The sequence below is a fragment of the Temnothorax nylanderi genome, unplaced genomic scaffold (assembly GCF_030848795.1).
Source record: "Temnothorax nylanderi isolate EJ_2023f unplaced genomic scaffold, tnyl_v1.0 TNYL_tig0018_pilon, whole genome shotgun sequence".
NCBI classification, from domain to species: Eukaryota; Metazoa; Arthropoda; class Insecta; order Hymenoptera; family Formicidae; genus Temnothorax; species Temnothorax nylanderi.
The window spans coordinates 24,902-40,548 of record NW_027249080.1 but is presented as its reverse complement, the minus strand read 5'-3'; the positions used below and the strand labels follow the sequence as shown (position 1 = coordinate 40,548).

Below are 15,647 nucleotides of genomic sequence, written 5' to 3'. Positions count from 1 at the left end.
AGTTTTATTTGCAGAAAATCTCGTTTAAGTGAATCCGCAAATTGTTATAGCTACGACAAATTGATTCTCACATATTTTGCTTTGGCAGTAAACTAAACAGTTGCGCTTTTACAAAAAAATGTATTTAGTAAGATTTATCTATTTTTTCAATGAGATAAATTTTAGTTGTACCAAAGTATCTCTTTTTTCCATTTTATTGCAAAATTCAGAAAATAATTCTGATCCCAGCGATAATATCACGACGTTTGCAATAAAAAAAGAAAGAAACTAAGAGAGATACGTTATGTAAAGATGAAAGAGGCAATAGAGAAGAAAGAATGATGGAAGGGGAAGTAATAGCTATATTATGTTAACGAACAATTACTGTTTTACAGGAAATTGATTGATATATTACTGGGAAGAGATTGCTATATTCACTCTCTGTAATGAGTATCAAGTGGTAATTTCCAGTAATAGACTATTACATATGCTGTATTAAATTACTACGGACATTCCTAAGAATTTTAAATGACCTCTATATTATGTTCTCACGCATCTTACTCCGAGTGATTTATTTTTTCAATAATATTAGGAAGTAAAATTTTTTTCACGGTCGAAGATTTGAAAGAATTACGATTTAAAACCGTACCCTACCAGTTCTTATCACTCAAGCTTATATATAACGCTTGTTGTTAGCGTATATATGTTTAGCTTTGTTCCCTTCGATTCATCGTATCGTTTGCTCGGATATAATTAAAGTTTACTTCTCTTTCCAGGCGGGCAAACAAGATACAATCTGTCAACGCAACTTGCCGAGTCCGTTCAGAAAGGCCCTGTCCACCGAGCAAGTACAGAACGCCCTCCGGCGCTTGCAATAATGTGAGACACCCTGCCTGGGGTGCCAGGGGTTCCCCGTTCCTCAAATTATTGCCATCGGAGTATTCGGATGGTAAGAAAATGCACAATATACCTTTTATATCTTCAGCACGTTGTTTCGCCTAAAATATTAAATTAGCTATTTGACAGGATAAATAAATAGAACGCGTTGATATCAATATAAATATGTGAGAGGTATTGAGCATTTCTAAATACCGTGAATAATTAGTTTAAAAACCGCATATATACAATCTATTTTTAGATCAGAAAATATCAAGACTCGAAACTTTCGTTCGTACAAATGATTACGTAATTGTTGAGGAATTCGGCCAGTAGCATCGTTGGCATTCGTATCCGTCGCGAGAAAAATTATGAATTTCAACATTGAAAGTGGGGAGAGAGAACGTTAAAAATTAATAATAAGACATGGCCATCTCCCAAATGATCTCCCTTCATTTAGATGATTGATGTTTATTGGAACAAGAACTTCCGTCTATTATCGTAATACCTTCCCCCCCCCCCCCCCCCCCCGATTGATGCAGCATCGAGAATGGAAAGTGAAAATTGGAACGCGCGTGTTAGTTAGACAAACGAGCCTAGATCCACTTTGTTGTCGGCTCGTTTGGTATGGCCGATACGCGAGGCCTTAGAGAAGGCGGATTAGCATGCGGAAAGGCGCGCGCGCGTGCTCGGGGGGGGGGGGGGTGCCCCGTTGAAATAGAGAGTTTCGTGAGTGGGTCTTCTCTCCAGCCTGCTGTATGCTATATCAATTGCAACATCGCGTGTGTGCGCACGCAACACGGACACTAGGTATAAAATAATAGGGGATCTCGCGCGCGATCCGCGAACGCGCGTCGCGCGCGATCATTTGTGCCGGCCGTTACGTGTGCTCGCACCGCGTAACACCGTTACTTCTCTCTTTCATTCTCCCCTGTTTTTCCCGGAAAGAAAAAGCCTCTTCCTACCTCCGGTCGCGTGCTTCTTCACCGCGCGGCGGCATGAGTGTCGGTTAGTTTTTTTTTTATGACGCCCGGTACTGATCACTTCTATCCTTGTTTCCGGGACATTCTTGTTTTATGATGAATACGCGTATGCAATCGCTTTTATACATAAAATCATATCTTTTGTTATACACTTTATAAATTTCGAAACCGAGCACTGAATAATTTTCTTTCTCGCTCATTTTTTAGGCTCTAGCATTAACAAGCAGAAATATATTTAAAGTTTTTTATAACATATAGAATTGTACTTGAGGAGGATATTATATAGTTCGGTCATTATATTTGAGATAACGTTGGCGCAGAATTTTATTTATAACATTTCGTGAAATTCGCTTTAGCAGAAAAGTAAGGTTTTAAGAAATTATTTCCGCATTGCAGAACTGCATCCAATTATCAGTTATACTTTATACTACATGAAAATATGGATATTGAGAGAGTATAAATCGTCAAATTAATTAGCTCAATCTCTGATAAGACTCTACACTTAAAATTTATAATTCACACACATATAAAATTATAAATAAAAATATATACGCGTATATCTTGATAAATATATATATGTATACTTTTAAATATATCAAATATATTTATATAATACATATAATAATATATTTTAATTATACGCATATATGTTGCATATATTCTGATTCTTCAAATATTTTTCGTATTACAGTTACACGTAAAATCATAAATAGAACTTTGCGAATTATGGGTTGCCTAAAGTTAGTTGAACTCTTGATGTTTTCGTGCTAACTAAGCGAGAATTAAATTCGCACTACCAAATTATTCGGAGTCCGGACTTTCGGCGATATCCTGCACGTAAAAGAGAAGGAAAGGCAGGCAGCTGGCGCCCATCTCCGGGAAAAGAATTCAAACGAAAATATGAAAGTGAGAAGACCGAAGAAAGTGACTGTGGTTCTTCTGTGGGCAGTGGTTGCCAGACGGCGCCTTTCGACGTCGTTGACCCCAAAATACCTCGATGATCGCTGAATGCCTTTCTATAAATTTTCATTGCGCTTTTACGACAGAATGATCATGCGAGAAGATAAATACCTTGTTATATATTACGAAATAAAGAATTTTAGCTTGACAATTTTTCAGAATCAGTCATATTATGTAACAAAAGAATTGGTCGTATATAAATCTGATTTATGTCAAGTTATGTCAAGTCATTAATACAAGTCAAAAATTTTCAATTAATGTACAAATATATTACGTCACAATTTGAACACACAATAAATGCACAATTCATTCATGTTTTATATACATAACAAGTTTCTATATTGAAATGAATCTGCGTGAACGGTTTGTTAATAAAAAACATAAAAAAAACGACGAGATTTAAGAGAAAATTTTTCCAAGTTTGTCTTAATAAATATGTACAAATTACCGCAATTAGAAGCAACATCACAATTAAAATAGTTTAGTATTTATAACAGTTAAAATAGTTTAGTATTTATGGGTCTTATTTTTCCTACCGTTAGAAAAATCTCATTGATGAGAGCGGTGGAAGCGGGAAAGATGAAAAAAATTAATCATTTTCGCCGAGGATAAACGCGCTGTCGTCATCATTGATGAGTTGTGCGCGTCACGAATGAAAGGGCCACGCGTTCATTGTGTAGGAAGAAACCATTGGCGCTCTGTGTAACACTTACTGCGTGATCATTAAAGAGCGACGCCTGTGCGTAACCATGACACAGAATTTTGACACACATTGCACTTTTCGAGCCCGAACGAAGAGCCGCCTCCTTCGCGGCTCCTTCGCCGGTAGCGTCGTGACGGCGTGAGTCATCGTGTGCATCCGCATTTGAAACATCGTCAAATTTGTTCGCGCGTTTTCATTAATATACACATTAAATATTTTTATATCTTTCTCTATGATTAACGCATTATTGTTGACGTTAATTTTATGATCATTACATCGTTCTATTTTGTTAATCTCCACTCACTTATCGAGTGCCGACATATTCAAACGTGGGATGCATTAATTGTCACCTTGTGCTAAGTATTCGCCATCCCGATATATTCTCATATTATCTCACTTCGCACTCCATACGTAATGCTACACTCTTGATTTCCATTGTATTCATTTCGAAAAACTGTTTTCCGTTTAGAATAATCGACTTTATTACGCTCGCCATATTCGTGATCTTGGCAATTATCGAAGATGAAATATAAAACAACGTCATTGAAAATTATGCCGTTTAAATTGGCAAAAAGATAATTTTAATTTTTTAATTTCCGAAACTGTTTTCACAAAAGTAAGACATAATATTAAAAGATCTTATTTTAACATTTTCGATATGTCTTTTTATTATAATCAATTCTTGTTTTGGTTTCGTCATAGTTTTGAAAGATTTAAAGAAATTCTTTGAATTTTTCAATCATCAAATCTGTTTTTACCTTAATCTTTTATTCCTTCTGTTTAGATAAGTAACAGTCGCGAAGATAATTAGTCATGGATGTATTTAAGCTCATTAATGCCATTCATCCTTTCTATTAGAGAGTTATAATTGCCTCAATAGCAACACTCATTCAAAGAAGAAACCATTCTTACCCATGGCATAACAATAAAATGAAATAAGTGCAAACGATCGAAAGTTGCTTGCCCGGAAAAAACAAATGACATTGTACATCTTTCATGAACGTATTTCATAAATACAATTAACTGTTGCATTAAACATGCGAAGTAAATGCCATAATATTTCTTCATTTCCCTTGTTTCACACATAACTTTCTTCATTAACATTTTTTAGTCACATATTTTCTCTTGTTAATTTCAACTAATTTCTATGTAAAGCACATCTATAAATACGAATTTATAAAATGTGAAAAGATTGTTGAAAATTCAATGCTGCATCTAGTATTGCACTTTTTATTGATCTTATCGATGACATCCTGCGAAGTAGTTTCCTCCCGGAGATCCGACTCGGGGACTATTTTACCCCCGGAATCTTTCATTCCAAAAGATGTCATCATTATCAGATACTCTGTATACGTATTAATGTGGTAGGATTTCCCCTTTGTCTTTCACATCGCAGTATCACAACCGCCTAATCAGTGATTGGCGTCTGTATGTGTTCAGTATCGGGCCTGCCGAGAATTCTCTCCAGCCTCGACCTGATAGTGACTTAGCTGCTGCCCTATGTCACTTATTGTTCTTTTAGTCGCCTCTTACAACAGGCAGAACATACCATGGAACTATTCTACCCCGGTCCCATACGGGGGTTAAAATTCATGTAACGTAAAAATTTTAAAGATTATTATAATTACGCAAAGCATCGATATAATGTGACGTTGAAAAACGAACGTTGCTTTCTCTCTGTTTTAAAAAATTTATATAATTTTTAATGGCATTATTTTATTAGTATCAATTTGTTTCAACAAAGGAGAATTCAAAAATATAGAATATAAAAATATATAATTCTATCTAAAGCTAAAGAGAAAAATGAGAGAAAAATAAAAATATGGGGGAAAAAAAAGAGAAAAAATATTACAAAAAGCAAAGATGCAAAGTTTCCAAACTCTAACGAGCTCGTATTTTTATATGTCCGCATTAGGCATCTCAAGACCGCGTCAATCGGTGGGCACTCACAGTCTACCTGCACCAAGCGACGTCATCTCCCGTGTTCTGACATCCTCCCCGAGGGTGGGAAGTCACGAGGGTTTGACTAGTCTCTCCGGCGTCTGGTCGGAGCTGGTGCTGCAGGATATCGCTGCCACCATACACTCCGCGGGTCCCGAGGATAAATGCTGCTTCAACGTGCAGCAGCATCCGGAGTGTTACGAGATGCGCGACGAAGGATACGGCTGCAGGAGTTACTGGCGATCGGTACCGAGTTTAACGGTGCACGGTTGTCAATTCGAAACGCGGGAGCAAATGAACGGAGTCTCGGCGTATTTGGACGGTTCCGGTATCTACGGCGCCACCGATGACAAGCTGCATCTGCTCAGGACCTACGACGACGGCAAGGTCGACCTGAGCGCCTGCGAGTTGTGCAACCGGACCGATCGGGACGCGCTCGGCCTCCTGCATCGGGTCTTCCTGCGCGAGCATAATCGCGTGGCGGAGAGACTGGCGGAGGTGAACGTGCACTGGGACGACGCGAAGCTCTTCTTGGAGGCGCGCCGCATCGTCGTCGCGCAGCTCCAGCACGTCACCCTCAACGAGTACGTGCCGGCGATATTGCGGGAAGCCGCAGAGGTCGATCACGAGCTCAGACCACTCGCAAACGGCTTCTACGCTGGCTACTCTTCGTCCAACAAAGCGGGCACGTACCACGCAGTGGCGATGGCAGCTCTCCGCGCTCTCGTTTGGACGCGTGCCGATAAAATTGGGGACCTGGAGAGTCACGTTATCACTTCCGCTAATGCCATCGGTCTCGCATCCGCGCCGGACGCGGCCGCCTGGTCCATGCATATTGCACGAGATCACGGAGTGTCCGGATACATCAAGTTCCTGGTTGACTGTTTGGGAGAAAGTGTTAAGGTAAGCTCGATACCACAAATAAATTCTATACGATTATTATCCTTTTTTTATAAAGAAGTAGTAGCAACGTGATTTTTTATCTTTGAAGAACCGCCATCATTTTTACACATTTTTGTTAGTTTCCTAAAATAAAAATATAAGGAGAAGTTGTCACGGTAAAATAAATATCATAAATCATTAAACATTATTAAACATGGTACTCTTTTGTATTGTCTAATTGCACAATTAGAAAGAAGATTTATGAAACCAAAAATGGCGAACAAAGGTCAGCACGAGAGAGATATAGTGATACTTTTATAGCATAACATAGAATTAGATTTCAAAATAGTTCTCAAGAAAACTTGCATTTGAAATAACATTTTTAACGATAAAATAAAATTTTATGAGTTAATAATCTAAAAACAATTATAAATGTGCCTATAAATCAGTAATTAATAAATTAATAATTTTTATTTTATCAAGAAACCTTTTAAATCGTTCTTATTTCGGGGATATTTTCGATGTCTCTATACAATCGCTGTGATAATTATTTCAATTCGCTTTGATACAGATCGAAAACTTCACGGATCTAGCGGGAGTAATGCGATCCGAGCACGCGCAGATGCTAAGTACGATTTACGCGAACGTGGAGGACGTGGATCTTCTCGTGGGTGGTATCCTGGAGACTCCGGCCACGGGCGTCGCTGTGGGTCCAACGTTCGAGTGTCTTCTCAAGAAGCAGTTTGTGACGATGAGAAATTCCGACCGCTTCTGGTACGAGAACGACCTCCCTCCGTCAGGACTGACGGCGACGCAGCTGGTCGAGGTCAGGAAGGTGTCCCTCGCCAGTATTCTATGCGCCAACACCAACATCCGCAGGATCCAGCCGAGAGTGTTCATCCGACAGGACCAGTACCTGAACAGCAGGATCAACTGCGAGCAGTACGAGTCCCTGAATGTTGCGGCGTGGACCGAGGATCCGCTGCCACTTCCTGTGATGCAGCACAACTCGATAAACACGAGCACGGGTGAGCCAGTGCAGCTTCTGCCGGAGATCAGCCCCGAGGTGCTCGCCGCCGCGGTGAAGAGAGCCGAGGAGGAGCTAATCGAGCGGAAGCAGTTGGAGTACAACGCCTGGCTGGAGCAGAGAATCGCCGACCCGCGATCAGCTGCCGGCACCGCGGCCAGCTTCTCGAAAGCCAACAAGGACGCCCTGCTGCTCGCCAACTCGTCCATCATGTACGAATTGGCTACGAATGAGATTCTGAATGGCGTGCACGGTCTTCGGCGCAGGAGGCGACAGATCTTCGACAACACGGAGAACGTCCTGGGCTTCCCCAACATGAACGAATTCTCCGACCTGCTGCAGAACGTCGATATCTCCGGTTTCCTGAATCACCATAACAAGCCGACGAATCACGAGGAGGTCCACTGTCCCGTGGACGATTCCCGATGCGATCCAACCACGCCCTACCGAACCCTGTCGGGTCATTGCAACAATCTGCGCAATCCCAGCCTTGGTAAATCGCTGACCACCTTCGCCCGCCTGTTGCCGCCCGCTTACGAGGACGGCGTTTCCAAACCGAGAAGCACCTCCGTTACCGGCGCGGCGTTGCCGAACCCCCGAGTGGTCTCCACCGTGATCCACCCCGACATATCGAATTTGCACAATCGCTACACGCTGATGGTGATGCAGTTCGCGCAATTCCTGGATCACGACTTGACGATGACACCCATCCATAAGGGCTTTCAGGAGTCGATTCCCAGCTGCCGATCGTGCGACTCGCCGCGCACCGTCCATCCCGAGTGCAATCCGTTCCCCGTGCCGCCGGGCGATCACTTTTATCCCACCGTGAACGTCTCGTCGGGCGCGCGTATGTGCTTCCCGTCGATGAGATCGTTGCCGGGCCAGCAGCATCTGGGTCCGCGCGAGCAGGTGAATCAGAATACCGGTTTTCTGGACGCGTCGGTGGTCTACGGCGAGAACTCGTGTATCTGCAACCTCCTGCGCGGCTTCAACGGCCGCATGAACATTACGACGCACCCGAATCGCGGCAGGGACCTATTGCCGCAATCGCCGACGCATCCGGAGTGCAAGGCGCGATCGGGGTTCTGCTTCATCGGCGGTGACGGTCGCGCTTCGGAGCAACCGGCCCTGGCAATTATGCATACCATGTGGATACGCGAACACAATCGCGTGATGGAAGGTTTGCGGCACGTAAGTCTTCTCTTTTTATTAAAATATGGATTGGAAAAAACTTTCTGTCGTCATATATTCACTGTTAAATATTAAAGGATAAAATTCAAATCAATATCTTGAGTTAAATAATTTTTTGTTATTTTTAACTATTTATTATTTTAACTCCATTGGTTTAGTTAAATTAACATTGCTTTAGTTAAATTAACGATATATTGAGTAAGAGCAGTGGCGACCTAACAGAAATAGTAAAAATGACTTAAATTGAGTATAATTTGACACTACGAATCGGCGGACTGCTAACACCTTGCTAACCAGATAAAAATAATCTTTTCTTCGTTAATATGACAATTTTTTTAACAGGTGAATCCTCACTGGGACGGCGAGAAATTGTTCCAGGAGACGCGACGCATCATTAGCGCGATGCTGCAACACATCACGTACAACGAGTTTCTGCCGAGGATTCTCGGCTGGAATGCCGTTAGCCTGTACGGTCTCAAATTATTGCCCCAAGGTTACTACAAGGAGTACTCGCCCACCTGCAATCCCAGCGTGCTCAATGAGTTCGCCACCGCGGCCTTCCGAATTGGTCATTCCTTGCTGCGGCCGCACTTGCCGCGCATGGACCGCAACTATCAGAACATCGATCCGCCCATCTTGCTGCGTGACGGATTCTTCAATCCGGACATGCTCTATCAGGAGAACATGATCGACGAGATGATATGTGGATTGGTGGCCACGCCGATGGAGACGTTGGATCAGTTCATCACCGGCGAGGTGACCAATCACCTGTTCGAGCAACGCGGTATCCCGCACTCCGGCGTGGATCTGATAGCCCTGAACATTCACCGGGCCCGCGATCACGGACTGCCGTCGTACAATCACTACCGAGCGCTCTGTAACTTGAAGAAGGCCACCACGTTCGAGGATCTGTCCAGGGAAATGGCGCCGGAAGTGATAGCTCGCATGAAACGCATATACGCCTCCGTGGACGACATCGATCTCTTCCCGGGCGGTATGAGCGAGCGACCGCTTCAGGGTGGCCTGGTCGGGCCCACCTTCGCCTGCATCATCGCCATTCAGTTCAGACAGTCGAGGAAGTGCGATCGTTTCTGGTACGAGACCGACGATCCCAACATCCGCTTTACCGAGCATCAGATGGCGGAGATTCGCAAGACTACCCTGTCCAAGGTGATGTGTGAGAACATGGACCACCAGACGGACATGCAGAGGGCGGCGTTCGACCTACCCAGTAATTTCTTGAACCCGCGCGTACCGTGCAGCTCCATGCCCCACATGGACTTCTCCGCCTGGCGAGAGACCAGACACGGCTGTCAGATCGGCGGAAGAAACGTCGCGGTCGGCGAGTCTGGCTTCCCTACGCCTTGCACTAGTTGCGTTTGCACCAATGAAGGCGTAAGTATATTCTCTGAATGAAAAGAAACGCATAAAAGCTCGAATCTCCTGTTTCCAACTCGAACCAAATAAACTTCATCTTTTTACGGTCCATATAGAAAAAAAAGAAGTGTCAAATCAACACTTATGTACTCGTATACACACACAACAATCTATAATCTTAAAATGTAGATCTTAAAAACAAGTCTCTCCTTTTTGCAGACGCAATGCGCCTCACTGAGAGTCACGGACTGCAATCAGCTTCTACGAGAGGCTTCTCGAGAGGCGATTCTGCGGGACGACGTGTGCACCGCCCAATGCGGTTTCGTGCTGGCAGCCTCGGAGAGTAACGCGAGGCTACAACAGTTCACCACGCCTAGCGGCTCGGGTTTCTCTGGTTTCCCGCCACACACGAACAATATAAGAAGTTCGCCGACGCCAGCCTCATTCAACGGCTTCAAGCTGCCCGACCTTTCGCAATTCATCGGCTGAATCCGAAAAAGAGATGGGAAGACTTAAAATTCATAACTCTTTGTTAACTGATTTATCGTATTGTACGCAGGAAACGCACTGCCTTTACTTCGAGAGACTGTACGACAAACGCGATCCCAAAATTTCATAACCGGTCAGTCGTGCTCAAGCTCAATACTATAAAGGAAAAAAAACAAATACAGCGGACAGACAAGGGGGGACAGTGAGCATGTTTTAAACATACGCATGACGCAGGAGATACTTAACGGAAGATAAAAGAAAGAGTACCTGTCGGCGTGTAAATATAGATGATAAGACGCAAGTAGTTCACCGAAGAAGAACGAGATCGCATCGTCGAAAAATAAAAGAGAGCGGAAAGACACGCGAACGGGACATGGAACTTCTTGAATTAGGAGGTAGCGATGGTTTCAAGACACATTGAATCATGTAGAATATAACACAAATTTTGAATATTATTCGAAACAGACAAATTGTTGAAAGTGACTTTCCGGTTTCGAATAATATTCGAAGCAATTTGAATTTTTACGTAATTAGATTATTTGATATATTTTCAAAAGAAGAAGATTAGAACACCTGTCATTGCCAGGACTAACGCAGTAGATAAACGCGCGTACAAGCAAACGGCTTGTATTGGATTGTCGTGCTGCACATTATGGCGATATTACGTTACCGCGGAAATTAAGATCGAAATGATTACAAAGCATGTCAAAATAGACACGCGATATCATGTGTGCTGTGTGGTACGTGTCAGCGTCACGTATCGATATGTCGTTTCGTGTGTTTGAATGATGAACGGTATCGGCTCGGAAGAAATACAAATGCAACGTTCGTTATGAACTTGTCTTTCTTTCTCTCGTTACATCTCTACCTAATTTTGTATTATAATAACGTGACATGTATAATGTTAATAAATGTTAATATTTCTTTTTCATTGTTGTTTCTCCTCGTAATACAAACAATCCTGTATCCCCCGCACCTCCGCGAGCTCTGAAATTGGTCCTCACTTGTAGTTTTGGAATAAAGGCCACGGTGGAGGCGGGCGATCTCTGTCTAGATGGATGAGTTATTTACAAGAATTTCCGGCGGCCCAAATAATAAATATTCGACGCGTTTTAATTTGCAGAATATTCATCCACTCAAGTTTGGTCCGAGAGGTCTGCTTTTAGGCTTTCGGAAAGACATCTGGAGATTTTCTTGTCTTATATTGAGGTTCAAGTTTAACTTGCAGGAACTTCTTGTTTATTATTAACCACGGCGACATTTTCTTGTATTGTGGGCGGCTGTTCCACGCAGCGCCATAATCCGTAGGTTTTGCCGACTACGGTCTGCCACAGTCTCAAGGTACCATCCTCGGATCCGCTAGCGTACAATTCACCGTCCGGTGAAAAGCGTACGCAGTGTACAGGCCCAAAGTGTCCCTTGAAAGATTCTGTAAATTCAAATTTTACATACAGTCAGGATTATTTTTGATTAAAATTGCTAAATTACAGGAAATAAAAAATTTTACCTATTTCCGCCCCTGTACTATAGTCAAACTTGTACATTTTGAAGTCCTCCCCACCACACACAAAAATAGTACAATCCGGATGCAAGCTGACACTATTGACCTGAGTCGGGGCCATAAATTCTTTTATCTTGGTTAATCTGACAAATTGAAAAATTGAAACAATTATTTCCATATGAAAACAGCGTTAATCTTCATTATTATAAAAATGTTTTGATATTATTTTAATATTTAATAATTTTATAATAGGATGCTGGATAGCTTGGCAAAAAGCCTGTATCCTCTTCTCAAATTGAAGAAAAACTAGGAGAAACCCAAGGTTTCTTTCGTCTAGAATGACTCTTCGAAGAACTGTTATAACAAGGAGAAAAAATGTTACGTACTCTTTGCTATCCCAAAAGGTAACAATGTTAGAGTGAGCGGTAGTAATAATGTTTCCATCTTTCGACACCTCCATGGAACTTGGAACCGCAGGGAAGTCTAGTCTCTTAACTTCTTGCCCGCTATTTCTGTCCCATACCCTCAGTGTCTTATCATCTGCGCAGGTAATTAAAGCGGTGTTATTTTCGAAGAAAGTGACGTGCCTAATACCGCTGGTGTGACCTGAGAAGATCTGAAAAAGAAAGAAATCGAAACATTTTACATTAACCCAGATAATTATTGTAAATCGTATTTATATCATTCCATCTGTGCTTTTTCGAAGAACGTCCTGAACTGATTGACACATTGGTGCAATAAGTTGGAGTGAAACAAAATACTTGTCTCTCTAACTTATTGTGTACTAGTGTGCCACCAGTTCGGGAAGTTCCTCGAAAAAGAACAAACGGTTTATCAGTTTATATAATTTTACCTGTGGAGCTGCTTCTGGTTTATTAAGATCATAAATGCGTACAATCTTCTCGTTAGAGCCAGTACACAGATTATTGGAATCGGTACTAAAATTGACAGATTTAACAATATGATTGTGTTGAAAGGAATGGACTTCCTCTCCTGTAATCGCGTCCCAGACTTTGGCATTAAAATCTGCTGCGCCAGTCGCAGCTCGCGTAGCCTGTGGATTTAACGCTACACCCCACACTGCCCCTTTGTGTCCTTCAAACGTACCGATCCAATCTCCAGTGTCGCCTTGCCGCAACATAGGTTTGCCATCTGAAAAAAATTATTTGCTCCTAAATATTTCATTCACATAATTTCATTTATAATAATTCAATGTGTCATTGATAAATATATATGTATAATATGAATAATTCCAAATAATTCCAAAAATATAATTGATAACACATTGAATTAGGAAATAAGCAATTTTAACTCTTTCGAAGCTTCAGCTTTCGCAAAAATTATTTCACTGGATCGACATATTCAAAGCATATTTTATTGTAAACAATACTCTTTTCCAAAGCTTCAGTTTTTCCAAATATTTTAACTTAATATATCTTTGAAGCATAAAATGTTTTTATACCACATATTATATTACGCAATACATTTTATGCTTCAAAAATATCTATTTTGTAGAATATCTAGAGAAGTTAAAGCTCGAAAAGAATCAAAATCGCTTATCATTTTATAATACAAAAATTTTCATGTATCAAGCATGACTTGCGTGGAACATCATGGAAAATAAAAGTGTTTAAAGCTCTTCGATTAACCTCAACTAATAATAATGACTCATCAAACTACATTTGCTGCAGTGTGTCACACACGGGGCACGTTAATGATTTAATTAATCCCGTTCAATCTCCTGACGCGAATCGAGCTGCCGTCGCGTCGCGACAGGCAGGAAGAGATCGCGCGCGAAGCGGCCGCGGCGTCGAGGTCGAGAGCGTACGCGCGTCTAACCTCGAAGAGCGCCTCGCGGAGCCTTGGGAGCGACCGGAAAGAATCGGGCCAAGGCGATCGAGAATCGGACGTGCGGACTGCGGCCGAACCGATCGGGAGTCGGGAGGGAAGGGGGGGAAAAAATCGGAGCGAGAGACGCGACGACGATCGGTCTAGGCCGAACGGTCTCGCCCCCGTGTTTCGCGCAAAACTCGTGTCTCGCCGTGTGTCATCACCTTTGCACGCCGAGATGAGGAAGTACCCGGACTCGGTGACGTCGGAGAAGGCGAGGTGGACCACGGGTCTCGTGTGGCCGCTGCACGTCAGCGGGGTCTGCCTCAAGCTGGCCATCGCTCCGTTTTCCTGGTCGCCGTCGGCCCTCGTTTTCCTTTTTTCCTTCGTTTCCTCTTCCTTCCTAACGACGACGGGCGGATGGATGGTGACGCGCGCACGTTTCCACGCGACTTCCACTGCGTCCACGTGCGCTCGACTTGGCCGCTCGGCGTACGAAACACGACTGAACTCACTGAACGCCGACGACCGACGCACCGAGCACCGACGGCCACGACGGCGCGGTGCCGATCGCCCGCGTACCGACAATTAAGTTCCGAGGCAGGAAGAGCGTCGCGGGCGCGCGGCCTCGTCGCCGCGTCCTCGTCTCCCTTTTTCTCTCGTTCTCCCGTCTACGTCTCCCGCGAATATATCGCTCTTTCTGCCTTTCCGAAATGAGGCGCGATCGTTATTTACGCGAGTTCCAGCACTCGCCAAGCGCAAAACTCTGCCCGAACTTTGCAAATTTATGCCGTTCTCCGCGTCGCGGGATTCGGAGTTGACTTGGAATTGGTGTTTCCAGAAGACATCTGGGTCGCGTACGAATTCATATATTTATCTCAGCAAATAAGATATATATTATTGTATAATGTAGAAATAAAAATATAGACATGTTGAAATATGTACGTGAAATATTCTTTCTGCGTGACAAATAAGTAAGCGGCTTAAGGGGATTCGAAGGCGGGATAAATCTTCATCGATTTTAGATTTAACGACGGAAGATTACTGGAAGATTACGCAGATTGTTGTTCGTCGCACGTCACAGGGAACACGTTGAATTGTCCACGTTTAAATTGTCAACACACCGAGGAAGCGAGCGAGCGGATACTCCAATGTTACTTGCACGCTGTGCGTAATAATACACACTATTCTGAAATGGCACTTATCATTCAAGATTCAAACGTTTCGCATATCTCGGTCAAAAAGAACCAAGAAGTATCTAATTTGGTGGAGTAACGAAAAATTATCCATGAGAGTGTTTCTTTTAATAATCCACTACGTTTTCCGATGGAAATATACTCGTTGGAAGTATAGATATCAAGATCTGAGCGAATCCCCAAGATCTATTTTTTAATTTTCATATATATAATAAAAAGGACAAAGATATATAATAAATACTGTTAAATATTATCGAATGAAATTTAAACCTATACCTTGAGTTAAATAACATTTTGTTATTTTTAATTACCACGTCGTGTCGAAATTTATTATTTTAACACCAAACAGTGTTATTTTAACTTCATTGGTTTAGTTAAATTAACGACATATTAAGTAGGAACACTGGCGACTTATGGGAATGGTTAAAATTGACTCAAATTGAGTATAATTTGACACTACGAATTTAACAATAAGTACATAATGGTTTACTTTTTCCTCTTTTCTTACTGCGCGTGCTTCTATTATCACGCATTTTATTGTCGGAACATATATCGCCTTGGCCCTGTAAGTGGTTTCTTCCAGATCCTTCTCGAATCGCGACCATGAATTAAAACAGCTCTCCCTCCCTTCCGCTCTTGGTTTAAGTAACCTTAGCATTTCATAGAATGCGCGTTTTTGCAACGTGCGTTTACTGTCAATCACTTGACATAC

At 42.5% G+C, this 15,647-nt stretch overlaps 2 protein-coding genes across 6 annotated transcripts in view; one reads left to right on the top strand and one right to left on the bottom strand.

The window, feature by feature from the left end:
* The window catches only part of LOC139768763 (uncharacterized), a 28,493-nt gene extending 17,156 nt beyond the window's left edge, over positions 1-11,337 (top strand). For both annotated transcript variants that reach the window (XM_071699284.1, XM_071699283.1), the window contains 5 exons: positions 756-928; positions 5,417-6,345; positions 6,896-8,542; positions 8,885-9,937; positions 10,139-11,337. In XM_071699284.1, coding sequence (XP_071555385.1) covers positions 756-928; positions 5,417-6,345; positions 6,896-8,542; positions 8,885-9,937; positions 10,139-10,408 — 4,072 coding nt within the window. In that variant the 3' untranslated portion in view covers positions 10,409-11,337. The remainder of the gene's footprint in view (positions 1-755; positions 929-5,416; positions 6,346-6,895; positions 8,543-8,884; positions 9,938-10,138) is intronic.
* Positions 11,235-14,344, bottom strand: Wmd (serine-threonine kinase receptor-associated protein wmd). Of its 4 annotated transcripts, none has more exons than XM_071699286.1 (5): positions 13,964-14,344; positions 12,763-13,061; positions 12,296-12,525; positions 11,916-12,052; positions 11,235-11,837 (listed from the first exon to the last, which is right to left on the bottom strand). In XM_071699286.1, the coding sequence occupies exons 1-5, from the start codon at positions 14,076-14,078 to the stop codon at positions 11,626-11,628; spliced, it is 993 nt and encodes a 330-aa protein (XP_071555387.1). In that variant the 5' UTR covers positions 14,079-14,344; the 3' UTR covers positions 11,235-11,625. The 4 variants fall into 4 exon arrangements, with proteins under 4 accessions (XP_071555387.1, XP_071555389.1, XP_071555388.1 ...); XM_071699288.1 differs by lacking the exon at positions 13,964-14,344 and adding an exon at positions 13,513-13,842; XM_071699287.1 differs by lacking the exon at positions 13,964-14,344 and adding an exon at positions 13,559-13,842.
* Between the last annotated feature and the right edge of the window lie 1,303 nt (positions 14,345-15,647).